General features: G+C 40.5%; 4 protein-coding genes and 1 non-coding gene across 7 annotated transcripts in view; 2 read left to right on the top strand and 3 right to left on the bottom strand.

The window, feature by feature from the left end:
- The window catches only part of LOC132698987 (long-chain-fatty-acid--CoA ligase 1), a 31962-nt gene extending 30594 nt beyond the window's left edge, over positions 1-1368 (bottom strand). The window contains exon 1 of one of the 2 annotated variants that reach the window (XM_060665355.1): positions 1036-1368. In XM_060665355.1, the coding sequence (XP_060521338.1) occupies positions 1036-1114 (79 nt within the window). In that variant the 5' untranslated portion in view covers positions 1115-1368. Of the gene's footprint in view, positions 1-546; positions 690-1035 lie in introns of those variants that run through there. The other variant, XM_060665357.1, reaches the window with a different exon arrangement.
- Trnan-guu (transfer RNA asparagine (anticodon GUU)) lies at positions 921-994 on the top strand. The gene has a single exon. It is a non-coding gene; the product is annotated as a tRNA-Asn (tRNA).
- Positions 1369-3963: 2595 nt separating the features above from the next.
- LOC132700101 (bone morphogenetic protein 10-like) lies at positions 3964-9973 on the bottom strand. The gene is made up of 5 exons (XM_060667220.1): positions 9928-9973; positions 8094-8468; positions 4807-4944; positions 4251-4756; positions 3964-4197 (listed from the first exon to the last, which is right to left on the bottom strand). The coding sequence occupies exons 1-5, from the start codon at positions 9971-9973 to the stop codon at positions 3964-3966; spliced, it is 1299 nt and encodes a 432-aa protein (XP_060523203.1).
- Positions 9974-11506: 1533 nt separating this feature from the next.
- LOC132699950 (microsomal triacylglycerol transfer protein) lies at positions 11507-18126 on the bottom strand. 2 transcript variants are annotated; one of them, XM_060666949.1, is made up of 9 exons: positions 17987-18126; positions 17383-17761; positions 16023-16226; positions 15380-15975; positions 15053-15329; positions 12381-13016; positions 11969-12327; positions 11748-11915; positions 11507-11695 (listed from the first exon to the last, which is right to left on the bottom strand). In XM_060666949.1, the coding sequence occupies exons 2-9, from the start codon at positions 17659-17661 to the stop codon at positions 11554-11556; spliced, it is 2661 nt and encodes an 886-aa protein (XP_060522932.1). In that variant the 5' UTR covers positions 17662-17761; positions 17987-18126; the 3' UTR covers positions 11507-11553. The 2 variants fall into 2 exon arrangements, with proteins under 2 accessions (XP_060522932.1, XP_060522931.1); XM_060666948.1 differs by having other exon boundaries at positions 17383-17699.
- A 380-nt stretch (positions 18127-18506) lies between these two features.
- LOC132699359 (chromosome transmission fidelity protein 18 homolog) overlaps positions 18507-18646 on the top strand; it is a 45790-nt gene continuing 45650 nt past the window's right edge. The window contains exon 1 of the mRNA XM_060666019.1: positions 18507-18631. Coding sequence (XP_060522002.1) covers positions 18550-18631 — 82 coding nt within the window. The 5' untranslated portion in view covers positions 18507-18549. The remainder of the gene's footprint in view (positions 18632-18646) is intronic.

Genomic DNA, 18646 nt, shown 5'->3' with positions numbered 1-18646 from the left:
ATGAGTTGTTTTCCCACTCTGTTGTATTGTGTGTTTGTATTAATTTTATTTCTATTATAAATTTATTTCCTGTTTGTATTTTCAAGACTGCGTCTACCGTGAACGTACAATTTGTTAAAGTGTATTTCTCATTTACTCAGTTTTAGGCTATATGCAAGATCGCATTTTATAACAACAATCGTCGCGAGCGTACTCCTCCTTTAACATATTAGTACAATATTTGAAATGTTCGTAGTTCATTGTTCGTGTTGATCTGTTCAAATGTTCAAGCACAATTGCAATAGGACTGGCAACACCGCCGCCAATTGTCACAACGGGACAAAGAACAAAAGACACGTGGGACGAGAAATCCGCCGGGCTCTTTTAATCCAATGACAGAGCACACGTTTGCTGTCTGATCGATTAGCATTTGTTTTCCGTTCCGCTGCACTTGGCCTGCTGCTAAGGCATTCAATTGTTTCAAATCAATACGACCACAAGAGACGCCGTTTTCGGGAAACGGATTATCGGATGCGGTCTCAAAATAGGCGAAACGTGGGTACTTACATATTATCACCATGCAGCGACGACAAACTGGCGTCTCGGGTCTTAGGTCGGAAATAAAACGGTCGCATTTATAGGAAAAGCGCCGAAATGCAAGGTTGGCGTCTCATTCGAAAAGAGAATAATCGAATTGTGACCCGATAAACCAAAACAAATAAATCCGCTCGCAAACGCTGATAAAAGCTGCGATAGTGCACGAACTTGCAGGCAAAAATATCGCGCGCGGCGATGCATTTGACGAAAACGCGCGCCGTTTTTGTATTGTTGTTCGAAAAAATGGCCGAAGCTTGCGATTTGACGAGTTCGAAAAATATTTAATAAAGACGGGTTTCATAACCTCCGCAACAAAATGCGCATTGGTCAATGATCTCCGAATGGCCTCCGTGGCGCAATCGGCTAGCGCGTTCGGCTGTTAACCGAAAGGTTGGTGGTTCGAGCCCACCCGGGGGCGTATTTTTTTGTGTGTAAATTAATAAAAAAAAAATTGTTTACCGAGATTGGCGTAGTCCATTTTGCCCAAGAACTCCCAGGACGTTCGCGTCGCGTTCCACAATAAATCCAATCCGAACATCTCGTGCCACGACTTACGATGGGAAAAAAAACTACTTTCCGATTAAGAAATGGGGCATCGTTTGGCGTTTAGCGTCGCGACGTCATAGTAGCACCGTCTCGGGGTTGTCATAGGACGGCGATCGTTATCACGTGCCCGACAAATACGACTAATTCACAGCGAAAATTCATATTCCATGCGGATTCATGACGATATTGACCGGCATCCGTTAGTTACCAATGCGTGGCGCGGTTTCGGGCCACTGGGAAAAAAAAACAGTTCACCCTCCACCCCTGAAGGGTATTTCGAGGGTGCCGGCGCAGACTGACTGTCACCTGACCGGCCAGGACCGGCGCCGCCCGGAAGGTCCGCTCCGGCACAGGGCCGTACTCGCTCGACAATGAAAAATCCAGGAGACGAGTGTTTAGGTTCGCATTTGTTTTTACTTAAATACATGTCAAAACATGCAGACTTATTCGAACATGTAAGGATAATCAAATAAAACACCGCAATGAAGCAGAATCGAATTTTATCCTGTCGGTTCGACAACTACGTCTTCACTAAACTTATCGTAAACCTCAAAAACATCGCGTGATAAGACTATAATTATAACTCCTCACCCCAACTTGCCCTCTCTGTCTTGTATTGCCTGAGACGCCGATACATTTTACAATATAATGGCCTCTTTGTGAAGTGGTCTTGTTAGATATGATGTAATTCTATAAATGTTCTAACACTCGGCCATCCTGACTGTTGGTCTGTCCTCAGACCTGATAGTAAAATTTAGATGTAACTTCAATCTTACAAAACTACAATAATTTGACCATTACAGCTTGGTTTATAGTCTTAATCATTACGTAATATAAAAAATATATATAATCAAAAATAAGTACTAGAGTTTCTTAAACATAAGCGACGTTTGCACTAAATAATGGCTCTTACCAAATTTCATTAAAATATCTAAAGTGGTATTACAGATATTAAAAAAATATATTTTATTTTTGAAAACTTTACCACCTTGCATCTCAAGAGTTAAGACGTTTAGGACACAGTTCATATTAAGTTTTCTTTTTAAAATGGACCCAAAAATCGTCCCTTTAATTATAGACATTCAATTAAAAAACACCCTATATATAGCTTACCTTGTGGGCTGAACTAGAATCTTTGTTAAATTGAATTTCGGGCCTTTTTTGCTTGTAAAATTGATTATTGGATGTAAATGCTGATTATGTAAATACTTTCAGCAGATGACCTATGATTATTATTACTGTTATTATTATTATTGTTATTAATATTATCATTATTGTTATTGTTATTATTATTATTATTATTATATCTGCCTCCAAGAAACAATTTATGCAGAAGCGAGAAAAAATGCATTGAAAGCAAGAAAAAGATGGTCCGAGCGTACAAACGTAGCGAGGTACCAAGTAAGAGATTATGCGATGATAATTATAAAGCAGATAGAGCCCAACTCAAAAGAGCAATTTCTGAGTCAAAAAAAAAAGCTACATGGAAGAAAATTATCGAGGAAGTAGACAGGAACATATAGGGAAGAGGGTAGAAAAGAAAGGTTAAGGGCATTTCAGTTACAGTGGAAAGCATAACAACTCAAAATCAGGGGCTGGTCAGATATCTAGGTATAAAACTAGATAAGAACATGTCCATGGGGGCCCACGTCAGAGCCGTAACAGGAAAAGCCAACAAGGCCTTGAACAATATCAGTCGCCTTTTACCAAAAGTGAATGGACGTCGTGAAGACACCAGGAGCATATTGACTTCAATACTACTATATGGCGGCTCAATATGGGAGCAAGCAATTGAGACGAAAGTCTATAAAAGGATACTGATATACGTTCAAAGGAGGGTAGCCATAAGAATCTCCGGAGCAACCTCCAACAAGGCACTTATGGTGATAGCTCGAACCAGAGGCTAAAAAGGAAGGACATAACACGATGGTGTTATGCTGTACAGCGGAATGAACAACAAGCTAAGGATTCCTAATCCTCTATAAAAAAAGACACAATTTATGACCACTTGAAAATTGACGATCAGGTGTAAGCTTATAGTCGATGAAAATGTTGTAGCGAAACAAATTTATGTAGCGGTGTGTTTGTTTCTATTTGCGTCTGCGAGTTGAATTATAATTTGATAGAGGGCGCCCTACGATTAAACGATTATCGTATCGCTACAGCTGGTAACGCCCGACAAGGCGGGCATCTCACCCAATGGTGCTTATGTTTCTAGAACTTGTGTAATTTGAGATTTTTTTCATATCATGTGGCTTGTTATATCGCCGTATTGTGTCAATACACTTTACCGGACGTCTGCCCGATCTTTTGTTAAGGTAGGTCTCGTATTTTTTGTGTGGAAAAAGCCACTTATAGTTTTTCTAAGTTATTTCCTTTTGTTATCGATTTATCTCAACCCGAGCAGGAGAGCAGCATGCTTAAATAACACTATTCGGGCAGAGAAATTTATCAGGCTAAAATATCCAAAACAACGATTGGACCGATCATGATCAGCAGAAAAACGACCTGATACAACAACAACTAAGCAGATGAATAACATAAATGACTGAACTGGAGCACATCGACCGTATGGGTGACTCGAGAATAGTCAAAAAAGATCGCGATAAATCGCCCATAGGCTGTAGATGTATAGGGCTTCCTCGAATAAGACAGAGCAACAATTTGCAGAAGTAGGAGACGAAGAAGAAAACAGCCAGTCGTCTAAACTAAAGAAGGAAAAAGAAGGAAGGAACGTTTCAAAAATGAAAAACTGCTTGATACGAAATTTACTGTTTCTGTTCAAGTGATTTTTTTGACAAACTTACTGTAAGTTGTCTTTCAATTGAGAGGAAGTCTTCGCTATCTGCATCCGCATTCCACTACGACCATGTCTTTATACGCGTATCGGTACGTCAACACCCCGTTATCGTCCACGTAGAGGATGGAGATCGGGTCCAACGTGGTTGGCACGCAGCAAGACCTAGAGGCCTTCGAAGGAGACACGCTGTGAATCAGCGCTTGCATGATGGCGTGTTTGGTTGGGCTCAGATGCTGAGCCACCGGATAAAAACACCTCCCTTGGCACTGATAAGCCTGCGCGGACCACTCGAATTTGAGTTTTCCGAAACCCAGTATTAAATCCTCACCTCGTATCCGGGTGGCTGCACTATCCACAAATCGTACTCGATTTCAGAGAAGTTTACGAATAGTGGCCTCCTCCTGCAGCTGTTCGCTCTCTGCCTCTTGTATTTCCGCAAGCCGACCGCGTTGTCGGTCCATACGCGGTTGGTTTCCTCTTCGTAGTCGTCCTCCAAGCTCCTCTTGGCGCGGTTTCGTGGGGTAACTTGTCTTGTTTTGTCCTCCAAGGTGTACGATAGCAACAATACGGGATAGTCGTGCCTGGTATCCTCTAAAGGAGGCAAGAGCGACAATTTCAGGTTGTTATTCGAGTGACGTAAAACTGAGGTTTCGGTGACGGTGATTTTGAGGAATTTCGATGAGGTCGCGTTGCGACTCAGAGCTCGGTGCACGTGGTCGGTGAGGTCGAAGCTCACCCACGTGTCGTTGAAATGGTGCACGTGGAGTTCACGGAGCGCGCGATATTTCCCCGAGGTCTCGTCGAAAATGGCCGTCGTCAGAATCTTTTTCGCCCCTGAAATGGTCGTTTTCTCGGTTGTCTCATTTTGATCAGATTGTTTTTACCTGGTTCGTAATCAGTATTGATCTCGACCTGAGTGAGGATCTTGAGCTCCGCCCCCACGAAACGCTCGTCTCTATCCGACGCTGGTAGGTCGAACACCAGCAGGTGGCTGTCGAGGATTACGTTGTCTTCAAGGTGTTCTGCAAATTTTGTACCATCTGGGTGACGGTCTGGAACTCAGATGTTTATAAAAAACGCGCTGTTATTCTTTCTACAGGGTGTCCAAGATGCTGTACACTGATTTTTACGTAGAATTCGGTGGCGTAGTCAGTTTTTCCCTAAATGTTTTTTTGGTGGCTTATTTAATATAACACATCTTATAGTCCAATTAATAAATGTTAATATTAAATTGGCTTCGTGCAAATTATAAAAGTTATTGTGTAAGTATTGTCAGCAATAAATAAGGTAACTATTTTAGATATTGAATAAATCCTTTTTCCAAGGCCTACAGCAAATAACTCCACGAAAATTGAAAAAAAAATTGTGAAGTCATGTATACAAGTTATACATTTTTGAGACGTTCGTGCTAAAAAAACAAACTTTATTCTTTTTTTTTTTCAAAAAGACCAAATCATTTAGAAAAAAACTGATTACGCCACTGAACTCTATGGAAAAATCTATAACAGATGCGCTTTTAACCTTTCCATAGCATGCCGGCGATACGAGGGATGCATTTTAAAAAAACTACGATAATTTTCGTTAACGACATCTTTCGTTTCACAAAAAAGTACCAAAGGTTTGTGAGAACGCAAGGCTCTATCTCTAACAACAGGCAACAGTATTCATGGGGGAAACTGCAAGAGATACAGCGTCGCTTTAATGGAAGAAAAGTAGTGATGTATATGTGAAAATATAATCTTGCTTCGAGACCACAGGATGAAAAAGGAAAATGTCCATTTTCGAAAAACCACAATACATTTCCTATTATAGGAGAAATGTTCCAATATGGGTAAAAGGATGCAAAAAAGGAGTCCAAAAACATTTAAGCCTACTACGTTGCGTCCGGCCGAAGTGAACTTTTGTTTTTCTTATGGGTGCCATATTTAATTTATACTTTTTAAAATCCTTTTTAAAAATTCTCCTCAAGTGTTACGGCTAACAGCTTCTTTCAATTCTGTATAGGACCTACTGTTTACTTAATTTTTGAGGTGATCCTAAATAAAAAAATCAAGATGTTATCTCTAAGGATGTCGCAGGTCACCTGACTGGTCTTGTATTGCTGGGAAATTGTGGATTTAAAAAGTTCATAATAAGCTGTGCATTGTGTGGTGGTGCGTGGTCTTGTTGGAAAAACAATTGTCGCATAGCCCCTAGTGGTGCATAAGATTTTCTATTAAGTTTGTTTGCACACGGTTTAAATATCTTTCAGAATTTGTTGATGTGGGTACCCAAAAGACCAAACCAAACTTTAGGCTCACTTGGTGCCTAATTTCACGAGCTACCCGTGGATTTACGTCTGCTTAAAATACAGTGTTTTTACAATTAAGAAGTCCACCGTTAGTAATTCGGCACTAATTCGACCAAAATGTTTGGTATCTCTTTGTTTTTCTGAATAAGCCACTGGCCCAATGTCATTCTTCTAACAGTATTTCTTTGGCTTTTGCTTCTTCGGCAGAGTAAACAATTTATTAATTTATAATATATATAAATGACATATATTCGATTACAGGACTAAATAGTGAAAGCATTGTGTGTTATGCAGACCACACAAACTTACTTTTGGGAGGTACAGATATTACTCAGGTTCTAAACAATGGTAACCCAACAATTGGTTTAAAGAAAACAAATTAATTTTAAATAAAGATAAGTCACAGGCTATTGTGTTTCGAACAAAACAGTCTAGAATGCATAAACCACCCTATTTGGAATGTGATAAGCATGTTATCAACATAATAGATAGTGTAAAGTTTTTAGGAGTAAATATAGATGACAGTTTAATACAACGGTTAAATTCCGTTTGTTATAGAAGTTATAGAATTGGAGTAGTTACAAGGTACATGCACTACAATATAACAAAAATTTTATATTTCGCGATTTGCCATGTTAAAATATGGCATTGTGTTTTGGGGAGGGCACAGAGCAGTACAAAGATTATTTGTAGTTCAGAAGAGAGTTATCAGGCTAATTAAAAAGATGAAGTGTGGAGATACTTGTCGAGGAATTTTTCAGATGGAAGGTTTAATGAAAGTATACGGTGTCTATATTTACGAGTCACTCATATTTTTATTTTAAAAAATCGGGAATATTTCGAACTGCATTTATCATCCCATACGTACAACACTAGAACGCGAAATGTAAATTACCCAATACATAGATTAACTCTAACTGAGAAGAGTCATTACTATATGTGTAGAGGATTTTATAACAAATTGCTCAACATTTTAAAAGAAATAAATAATTTGAACAGATTTAAAATAAATTTTAGGTCACTTCTGATAGAATTACAACCCTATTCAATAAAAGACTATTTTGAGAAAATAATGTAAGTATTTTTATATGTTATGGTTAATTGTATAGTATCTCTAGGTATTAGCCGCTATTTCCGTTGTGTTTTTGTATTTTGTAATATACTAACACAATTTGAAATAAAGATGATTATTATTATTATTATTAACTTCCACACACCTGCTGACAGTAATGACGAATCACCTGGGATACGCTGACATGGCCAACTTGTGGCAAGTAAACTCAGCGATATCAAAGCCTACTGTCTTGAATTGTTATTTTTGCGAATTTATTTTGACCAAACAGATGCTTGAATAGGATTTTTAAAGAGGATTTCAAAAATGTAAAAATTTAATGTGGCGTCCATAAGAAAAACAAAAATTTACTTCGGTCTTACGCAACATAGTATTCCTAAAATTTTTTGATGTCATTTTTAGCACCGCCGATCCGTTTACCCATTTCCTGAGAATTTTGACAATTCAGACTTGAACTATTATTATTGGACTGATAGTAGTATTGCCAATTCATTTTAGCTAAAGGAATTACCAAAATTATCTCTCATCCACTACATTATTTGCCACACTCATTTCGCGAAAAAAACTTCATATTCGAGGCATAAAAAAGAACTTTTGTAAATTATTAATATTATTATTATTTTTATTTAAAGTTCCCTTTCCAAAGAATCCACGGAACCTAAAGAATCCACAAAATCTCCCATCTAAAAGGGAAGAAAAAAGATAATTAAAAAACTTTTGAACCATAATCAGTCAGTCAATTCTAACTACTCGTCCTCCCTACGTCCGGGGAAACGTGCGAGGAACCGGCAACGTCGCGACCTACATACCCGCCTGCGAAGGTACCAAGCTCCGTACTATGTCCACTTCTTCGTCGCTCCTCATCATTTTGTTCCTCTCGTAAAGTTCCAGCATAAACTTGGGTACGTGGTACTTAATCCTTCCCCTACCCTTGACTTTGTCGCCGACGCTGGGCGTCGCCTGGACAAGAATCTTCTCGTCGTTGACGATGTTTACCTTAACGGAGGTGCTGCACCGGCGGTCGTTGGTCAGCAAGACGACTAGATAAATTGACGCGAACATCAAAGCGGCGAGAAAAACGAACAAACCCAAATACATGGCGGCGAACGAATGAGGGCGTCGCGGCGCACTCGCGGGCGCCTCTTGAGATCCATTTGGGTTTATCTGGATAAGTTGGTCTTTATCTGCGGTTTAAAAATCGGAAGGGGAATATGGAGTACCGCGTTTTCTTGCAAACGCTTCCAAAAATACACCCGCACTCGTTGCAACTTATACGGGGTGTTCGGGAAAATTCAAAACTATAAGTTTGCTTGACGCCTCTGAAATTTGTTTTTTTTAAATAATTTTTAATGGATATTTTATGGCGAAAAACAGTAATAAAAAATAGTGTAGTATTTGACAAGGATTACTATTCCAGTTTCACCAATCTGTTTGATGATATTGTTAGTTATTTTATTGCGGTGCTTTTCCATTTTTGAGTTCTTTTTGCTTTCGCTATTGTTTTCCTTTTTATTTGTACAGATAGAGATTTTTATTAGAAACATTTTTTTAAGATTTTTTAAATGCAAACCTATCTGTTTCACTGATTTTGCCTTAAAGCTTTTAGTTCACGAGATATAACACAAAGTTATTTTTTTTTTTTAATAGAATACCCCAATTTAAAAAATATATATTTTTCTAATAAAATTTCCTGTCAAACGATATGCCATACACCAATTTTTATTAAAAACAGTAATAAAAAATAGTGCCCTTGAACTGTGTTGAGCACTTTTTTCTATATAGCTATATGTATTAACACCTGCTACAAGCTACGAGGGCAGCGCCAAAATTTCCTGGCCTGAATATGAAAGAAACAAAGTAGATTAACAATTTTTTATTATTTTTCAATACAATCCCCCTTAACTTTAATACATTTATTACATCTATTTATTAACAACTCAATCCATTTAAAAAAATATTCTTTTGGTTTGTCTACAAAATGAGCTAAAACAGCCTCTTTTAACTCAACTTCGTCGTTAAACCGCCGTCCACGTAAGTCCTTTTTCAAATATCCAAACAAATAATAGCCGCTGGACGCCATATCTGGACTATAGGGAGGATGATCTATCTGTTGGAACCCACACTCTAAAATGGCAGCTTGTGTAACACCAGCAGTATAGACAGGTGCACTATCGTGCAAAAGGCGCACGCCCCTGGTCAGTTTTCCTTGACGTTTTACACGTATGCAGTCTCGTAATTTATGTAATAACGTTGCTTAATATTTACCATTGACAGTGGTATTAGTTTCTTTAAAATCTGTCAAAACAATTCCTTCCCAATCCCAAAAGATCGTGGCCATCACCTGTTTTGTTGACTGGCAGACTCTGAATTTTCTTGGAGGTGCTTCACCCTTACGACGCCACTGCATTGATTCTTTTTCGATAGAGGGTCATAATAGAGAACCATAGTTTCATTTCCCGTCATAATAGTTTCTATCACAGGCGTCGGTTCCGATCCACAGAGTTGAAAAAAGACCGCGCACACCGACACTTGACAAACACTTGTATCAGAAAGATTAGTAATTTTTGAAATTTCCTTGACGTTTAAACGTCGATCACTCAATACTACCTCTTCCACAATCGCAACAATATTTTCCGTTTTGACCTCCACTGGTCGACCAGTTCAGTTCAGTCGAAAACATTTTGCCCATTCTTTCGATGCAGAATATGAAGGAGAACTTTGGCCGTACACACCATAAAAAAAAGATATCTGCAATTTTTAATAATTACCATAGTAGGCTGTGCTTAACTCCGACCTATGCAGTTTTACTTTGCAAAGTGCGACAGGATAAAATGTTATATTGAAAGTATCGAAAATCGACAGACGGCGTTAAATCTATATTTCCAGAGATATCCGGACAGAAGGCGACCAGCTCAAAAATATTTTTGAAGTTAAAACGTCATCTACAAGAATACGGATCCTTTACAAAACCGCGACCTAGGGCAATGGAAGCCTAGCCAGAGTTAAGGAGTTGGAAGAACTAACGGTTCTGGGAGAAATAGAAATTAACCCGAATTCTTCCACCAGGGCTATGGAGAGAAACACTGGAATAAATGCCAAGACCCCGATTTTTTGGACGAATGAGGCACCGATTTCTAGTGATGGAATATTCACCAGGTATAACTGATATTACTGGAACAAGCGAATCAGGGAAGGTGCAGTTTTGAGGTATGGGTAGGCATCTACAGAGGTCAAATAACTGAGCCATATATTTTTGATGGAAACAACAAATTCTAGAAGGGCAGGTAATTCCGTCTATCGACAATTTGCCACTTCAGCAAAACACCTCCTCACAATGCTAAATAATGCGTTTTCCGAAAACTGGATCGGAATTAAAGGTCCTATATATTGGCCCCCCAGGTCTCCAGACCTAACCCCTTGCGAGTTATTTTTGTGGGTGAGAATCAAAGACCTTGTTTTTCGAAATCGCCCAACTACTTTGTGCGGTAAAGAGAAGATGTAGGATATGTTTACATGAAAACGGCCGTCAATTTGAGCATTTGTTTTAGAATTAAAGAAGCTTGTCAGATGTAAATCTTGATTGTTACATAGTTTAATTAATACAAATTTTAAATAAAAAAATTGCTTTTAATAATTTTATTGTAAACTAGTAGTTAAATTGCGAGGTTGCTGTGTCCCCTCCTGTCGTAGCCAACTTGATTTTGTATAAAAAAAAAACAATAAAATTTTATCTACACATTTAGGGCGAGCACAGCGCCTACTATGGTAAATATCAAAAATTGCTAATATCTTTAATAAAATTTGGTGTGTGGTACATCGTTCGTTAGGAAATTTTATTAGAAAACTGATTTTTTAGAAAAATGGAGGGTATCCCATTAAAAAAAAACTTTGTGTGATATCTCGGGAACTGAAGGCTCTAAGACAAAATGGGTAAAATAGAAAGATTCCCGCTTAAAAAAAAAAATGTTTTTTCCGAAAACTCTATTCTTACAATTAAAAAACAGGGCCTTTAAAATCGCACATTGAGAATCACCCCGTACCTGAAAAACGTCTTGATATATCACGATGTGGTTTTCAGTTTTTGACTATTAGTTTTGGGCTAACTACGCTGCAAATGCTTAAAACCATAGATTTCCCTCGAATTTCGGCCACCCTGTACATTGTTAAATGTTTCGCATACTCCATAATAAGTACGGTTTAGGTGAAAAACAAACAACGTGGGCAGTATCACAAAAGCGTATTTATTTACAGGAGAAAAAATTACACAAATCAGCTAAAAATGGCGCCGCACATTTCGTTATTTTTCCGGTTCAGCGCGTACGTTTTGCCCGGATGTCTCGTCACTCTCTTACCACCTAACCTAACCCTGTGCTTGCTACCCTCCACCCGCTCCGTTTTGACGACCGCGTGGCTGCAAAAGAGTTCGATCAGCGTAACCCGCACCACCGAGGTCGACGTCCTACCTAAACACCGATTCCGGTTGAGCTAGTCTCACGCAGAGTTTCACCTTCGACGAGAAATCCGCGTCTATGTTGAGCGACAGCTTAGGCTCCACCGAAGCGCTAAACTCCACCGATGACCTCGCCACCGGCGACACCACCTCCACCGTGCCTTTCCCCAGGTAGCCAACCCTATAAAACCCACTCTATAAAACCCGTCAAACCCTCAGTGAAGAAATACTCACGATTTTTCTATTAGAGACTGGGCGTTCCTGCTCCACAAAGATATTTCGATTTTCCCGGACAAATCCAGAGACGCGGCTCCTTTGAAACCGAGTTTCGCTACGAAACCCGAACCCAGCCTCACCAACTCGGAATGATCTTGCACCAATATCGTGGACTGGAAAGCGGGGGTCATTTCCGACGCGCTACCGGACCACACGTGTCCCATCAGCTCCCCTTGGCCGGCAAAGAACACGAACGGCCTTATTTGGGTACCTAACACTGTCAGCTCCATGCCCGCGGTGGTAGGTTCGTCTTCCGCTTCCTCGTCGCCGTCTCCGTCGGACACGAAAGCACCAAGACCGCTCGAAAATATCCCCAGCTGCAACGGAAAGAGATAACAGTTCCAGGTCGAGAGCCTCGGAGGAAACTCACGTCGAACAGCTCGTTGGCGAAGTGTTCCGTCTCCAGCAGTACCTGGACGTTACCTCTCTTGACTATCCCGTCTTTGATCTCCTGGACGGATACGATGTGGCCCTCTGAAGACGATCCCTTGAAGACGTTCCTCCTCAAAGCGGTCGAGAGGCCTCTCGGTGCTAGGCCGTGGTAGTTGTGCAGCAGTTGGTTGTTCTTCGTTAACAACGCGACCCTATCGTCTTTATCGGCCAGCATCTTCAAGCTTTGGAAGACGTATTGCTTGACTTCGAAGTCAGGATCGTCGCTGACGACGAAACTGAGCAGGTCGGCGAGTTTCTCGTCGGAAACGGCGGACGCGAGGATGATGTCGACCGCTATCGTCCTAGAGCTGGAATCGCGCTTTTTTGCAACCTGGAAAACCGCCATTTCCGCCAACCGCAGCACCTCCGCGTTCCATGAGGATTTGTTGAAAGAGCGCAAAGCTTTCCACGCCCAATACTCTTCTTTCGAGGTTCCGTTTTCGATGTAACGGGTCAGAGTGGCGACGGAACTGGGCGACCGCAGGTTCTTCAGCGCAGCGAAGTACACGTGACGGTCTTCCTCTTTGGCGTAGTCGAGCTCGTTGGTGATCGTCTCTTCTACCGCTTTCACGACCTGCAATACGAGGTCTGCCTTTTATATTTCGGGATTTTCTTAAACTAGTTCTGCCATCTGGCGACTAACGTTTTTATAGGGAAGTTTGACATTTTGAGGTTAGGTTTACTCAGTTGGGTTTTGGCAAGTCCGAATGGTACACAACCATTTGTTTGACGAAAGTCTTCGAAGAAATTAGAAAAACCAACCGCCGCTCATGCTGGCTCAAGATCTCCCTTGGCACCTTCAATGCTCGCGCTCCGAAAACACTTCGAACACACGGAGCGCGAGCCAAGTGGCGAAACGTCTGCAGGATTCCAGTCAGATTTCAACAAACGAGAAAAATTTTCATTAAAGAAAACTTAATCTCTATCACTGAATTTTAAAATCAAAATTGGATAAGGCAAAATGGAGACATCTGGTGGCCAGCTCGAAGTCCAGCTCTTACCCCACTGGACTTTTTTTATGGGGGACAATTAAACATATGGTATATAAAGGCAGATACACTACGGTAAATGAACTACAACGGTGTATTAGAGAAGCTGTAGTCCAGCTAAATAACACCGATTTTGTTTCTAATGCTTTTACTTGTTGCTGTTACCTATTTTAAATTTTTAAACTTCAATCATAATTATACATAATAGTTTACATCGTTGACGATATAAAAAATGATGACGTTTTAATTTCCTAAGCCCATAAATCTCTATATTACCTTACCTACAAAAACGACCCATCACCCATTGCAAAAATCCTTAAAATTAATTAAAAAATAAGAATTATATGCTTTTTTTAAATTCTTAAAAATAATTAGTTATCAGTATTTCGAAATTTTTTAGTTTGATTTAATGATTGAAAAAACCGGTTTTATTTTTTCGATGGGGGGCAGGGGGGTAAAGTCGGGGGGGCTATCTCGGAAACGGTACGACCTGGGGGGTCGGGGTTTTCGCCGTCGGATTCAGAAAAAAATCTCGAGGAGGAAGCGACCTCAAAAAATCGCTTTTGAGGAGGTAGCCCTTTTTCGGTTTTTCGAGGTTTCCGGAGTTATTTGAGGTCGGGCCGGGGCGCGGACGGTATATTCGCGTAGAGGGGTCCGAGGCGCACCGGAACCCTCAAAAAGGACGCCCCTCAAAATTGAGGAGGTATTGAGGTTCGGGAGGATCTCGTCTCCTATGGGACGGATCGAAAATCCGAGTACCTACGTCAACGCGCCTATACCCGGGCATCATTCTGAAGGCCCATGTCCTATACCCGTCTGTGGAGTTTTTTTTGAGGTGCGCTGAAGACGATGCAATGATTTAAAATTTTGTCCTAAGTTTCGTTTTAGGAGGAAGCCATCTTCAGAACACTAATTCGTAATAATTGTAATTTGAAGGTGATTCCGGGGAATTTAAGGTTCGCTGAAGACGATGCAACGATTTAAAATTTTGTCCGACGTTTCGTTTTAGGAGGAAGCCATCTTCAGAGCATTGATTCTTAATAATTGGAATTTCAAGATGGTTCCGGGGGTGTTGAGGTTCGCTGAAGACGATGCAACGATTTAAAATTTTGTCCAACGTTTCGTTTTAGTAGGAAGCCATCTTCAGAGCACTAAATTTTATTTTATTTAAAAAAAAAATGTATACTGTAACTTGAAATTTTAAAAAAATGTCCTTTAATGTAAGACACCCTGTTTAATTTCAAAATGCCTAGTCATCGCAAATCGTTAGAAAAAAGTCTTCGCGAAATGTGTTTAAAGTTTGATCAAGCAGTCATTACTGCCAGCCGTGGAAGACCATATTTACGTAATTTTGCACAAAATAATATATAATCTCAATTTCTGTCTAAACTACACAAAAATCGAATAAGCGGTTTCTATAAAAGTTACCTTTATTTTTGGCAAGGATTCTAAAAGTATCAATTTAAAATTTTAAAATTAATGTCTGTCCAGTACTTATCGAACCCTGTATATATAAAAAATAAATAAAACGTTTGTATAAACTTTTTTTCTGTCTGAGAAAAGGTACAGGACCCTAATAAAGTGCCCACCCCGTACACTCGATGACACTTCAACAACATACCTTGAAAGAGTTCTTGGAGGACTTCGCCGTCCTTGCCATCGACGCGATGCTCAGAACTAGCGTCTTCTTTATCTTCTCGGGGATGAAAGAGTATTTCCTGAATTTATCCACTAAATCCTCGAGGATATCGACATTGACGTGCGGCGACAGGGATAACGCCCACAGGTACCGCTCTACGAGGTCGGTCTGTTCTTCCCTGTCCAAATGCAGCGTCTTCATCGTCGCCCGATGCGACGCCTCCGTATGGGCGTGGCCCAGAATGTCCACGAGCTGAGGCCTGAAACGTAACACATGGTCCTAGAGGCCTCGCGAGGTGTTTTTACCAACAGGACGTGTTTGTTCTTCTTGGAGCTCAACGTTTTGACGATGTCATCCTTGGTAGCCTCCTTGGCTGACGCTAACAATCGAAGAAACGCATTAGCGGTCGTAACGGTACCCAGAACCTCGGTCCTCAAATGGTTCCTTTGTCGGTCCACCTCCTTTGAGAATTTTCCAGAGTTTTCCCGCGTTTCGGTCTCCGTTTGTGTCCTCAGGGTTTCCTCGTTCGCTCCTAATTTATCTATCGCGTTCCTTGCGTCGGTGGCTTCGATGGTACCGCATTTGCTGCTCTTGGAGAGCACCAACGACTGAGTCGACTCCACCGTCCCGCCCAAGACTGCGTTGGCGCTCGCCGCCATCTTGTGAGACTCCGATTCGTTGACGGCGAGCAGCCGGAAGGAAGGTTCCTCCAGCGAATACTCCACGACCCTCCGGGAAACGACCTTGACTCCTAAGGTGGGGTCTAGGTGTAGGAAACTATCCAAATCGGTGTCGGAACAGTCTGATTTGGTTTTGGAAAGCTTCGTCGCGGAGATCCGGGCGTAGGATGTCGCGCAGCGACCAGAGGCGTCTTCCTCGACGGTTTCTCCAGGGTCTAGCTGGAACTGAGTCGGGTGGTATTGGGTGATGTGAGTCATTTATGAGTTCGTACCTGCAACAACCCGGCCACACCCTTTTTGAGGTTTTTCAGAACGGTAGGCTCGTCGGCGGTGAAGTAAATGTTCCGCACCCGTCCGCCGGACCACGTGACGAAAAATGGCCGGTCCGGGTGCTGGTCGAGGACGGAAGGATGCGGCAGGAAGTCGTCGAGAGGCGCAGCCTTCCGGGATTTGACGTGCAGCTTGAGCGACCGCAGCTGTGGGGCATCATTAGAAAAATAAACAGTTACCCAAAATGGACTCCTAAAATGTTTTTTCTACTTTCGCCAGTAAAATGCCTAACTAAACACGGATCTAGTGTGCGGGAAGCGTCACTTTACCATGTCAGTTTCGTTTCCGACGGATCCGAGCCACTTCGCACATTTCCGGGATTTTGCCGCACGGGTTTGGGGGCAATCGGATGTTTTCGGAGATATTTCCCACGTTTTGAGTTTTGACGTTTGTCAATTCTGACGGTCGAACTTACTGGTTAATTCAAAAACTCACGAGTATGAAACGCGCTTTAAATTTGGAGAAAATTTAACTTTACAGAAAATGCATTTGCCTGTTGGACAAACAAATTACTTTTATATTGATCAAAAAATTTATAACGCACTGCGTCTAGGACTGAGACATAAATCATTTAAAAAAAGATTAACTAGATTGTAACTTAAGTTTCTAAGTGGATATTTATTAAAAGTCAAATTCGCAGATTCATTAATGTATTGTAACTATATAAATCGTTTTTTTTTTTTGGTAGAATATTATATTTTCGTTTTTCATATTATATAATAGATGCGAAACATGGTTAAATTAATCTGCGGAATCAAGGATGACTGTCAAGTTTTTAACTTAGTGTGCCTTGAATATTACAATAACTTGTTAAATTGTATATTTTTATTGATTTAAATAAATATTATTATTACTATTATCATTACTATTATTGTTAGTATTATATCAGACAAATTAAATACTTCGTTTTTACAGTACAAACAAAACAAAATTGAAGGTTAGGACCTGCTTTTTCATGCTTACACATGATTTGTCTTCCAATTACAATCTTTTTCTTTAAATAACCTACTTAATGATCAATAGTAAAAGTTAAATAGACAACATAACGTTTTAAAATTGTGTTTATTTCGTTGTTTATATGACATATCCAATAATACATCTCTCTCTGTCTAACGTACACAGTTAAAAAGAGACAACAATAGCAGAACCGATCAGAACGATAAACGAAATCTAACGAACTTAAATTATAAATTTTTTGATTTTCTCGTGACGGTCGTATAAAAAGTTTAGTATGCAACACGTTCGGTAAACTCTTTATGTCACTCAAATGCCGTTTACCGCACTTGTTGCACCATTACATACCTGCAGTTTCAAAATTTTTATTCTGTCGTCCTCCCAGACGTTCTCTACGACGAGCCTCCCGGTAAAAAGGAACCCGACGTCGTTTTCGTCGCCGGTACGCTGGCTCAGCGAAATTTTCGACTTCCACTCGTATTCGAGAGCCGTTCCCAGGGCGAATACTTTTCGAATGTCCCCGGTTTCGCCGGCGGCCGACGACATAAGGACGAAACCCGAACAGAGGGTCGCAACCCAGAAGAAAAGGGTGCACAGTACCGAATTGCAGTGACGTTCGGGGAACATTTCGACAAGGACTGATTCAGTCGACTGTTATCTGCTGACTATAGCCGAAGATTATCTTAATGGCCATGTCGAAGGTCATATCTTTGACGATAATGCGCTCCTTGAGCCGGATAACATAGAGGGTTGGGTTAATTAGTAAAATTCGGGACCCTCTGGCTATATATATAATACTACGTAATATAATTACAACGCGATGGCGATAAATGAACAAAATTTAGTATTTACAATGACGATAGGACAATGGGTTTAGTTTATTATTTATTTACAGTCGGCAAGTCTCACGCAGTCACGAACGGGAGTTTCCGGAACGTTAGAGGTTACTTACCTTCGACCAACTCACCGAAAAAAAAAACGGAACGGACGGCAGTTTTTTTTTCTAAACCGTATTAATCGGACGGCACGCAGAACCGATCTAGTGCCGGCCGAAAATATTGCTCGCTGCCGATGGTACCGTTAACGAACAGTTACGGCCTCCGTGTACGTCGCTGCGAGCGAGAGACCAAATCCTAATTGGGTTTAATTTAATTTTGTCGGAGCGTCCACGCTACGACAAAGAAAGGAATTTTCGAGATTTCTTATTTTTTCCGACAATCTTTGATCCTCTCCGTTAGTGAGAAACGTTGAATTCCTCTTCAATTTGCGGTCCATAAATCTATTTTTGCATATTAAAATGTTTTTTCAAAGTTTTCTAATTATACTTAAAATTTAGTTATTGTCTATGCAACCGGTAATGCATCAGCTCGTATTATTCGCTGCCGACCTGACTACCTGGCACAGGAGAGGAGGATTCTTAAGTCACCCATCACTTATCTATGGATTGTTTTCGTTGTTATTGGCGGGAAAATCTATGCAATTTCCGTTTTAAAAAAACTTATTATTGTTGAAACGATGTCCCATTTTCCCACGGAAGATGAAGAATTCGAGCTTATGTACGGCGACGATCTGGATCTGTTAAGAGAACAAGATAACGGTGAAACCATTTACT

This window comes from Cylas formicarius, unplaced genomic scaffold (assembly GCF_029955315.1).
Source record: "Cylas formicarius isolate icCylForm1 unplaced genomic scaffold, icCylForm1.1 PGA_scaffold_3__17_contigs__length_32017465, whole genome shotgun sequence".
In the NCBI taxonomy this organism is placed as follows: Eukaryota; Metazoa; Arthropoda; class Insecta; order Coleoptera; family Brentidae; genus Cylas; species Cylas formicarius.
The sequence above is the reverse complement of the archived record's forward strand: the minus strand, read 5'-3'. Positions and strand labels throughout refer to the sequence as shown.

What these genes read in the sequence shown, in the direction of transcription:
- LOC132700101 (XM_060667220.1), bottom strand. Translation starts at nt 9,973, where the DNA reads ATGGGCAAAATGTTTTCGACTGAACTGAACTGGTCGACCAGTGGAG. An exon ending in CTTGGTACCTTCGCAGGCGG is followed by an intron (nt 4,945 to 8,093) that starts GTATGTAGGTCG and finishes CAAAATTTGCAG; the next exon opens with AACACCTTGAAGACAACGTA. An exon ending in TGCAGCCACCCGGATACGAG is followed by an intron (nt 4,198 to 4,250) that starts GTGAGGATTTAA and finishes TGGTCCGCGCAG; the next exon opens with GCTTATCAGTGCCAAGGGAG.
- LOC132699950 (XM_060666949.1), bottom strand. Translation starts at nt 17,661, where the DNA reads ATGTTCCCCGAACGTCACTGCAATTCGGTACTGTGCACCCTTTTCTTC. An exon ending in TAAAAATTTTGAAACTGCAG is followed by an intron (nt 16,227 to 17,382) that starts GTATGTAATGGT and finishes GATGCCCCACAG; the next exon opens with CTGCGGTCGCTCAAGCTGCA. An exon ending in GTGTGGCCGGGTTGTTGCAG is followed by an intron (nt 15,976 to 16,022) that starts GTACGAACTCAT and finishes CACCCGACTCAG; the next exon opens with TTCCAGCTAGACCCTGGAGA.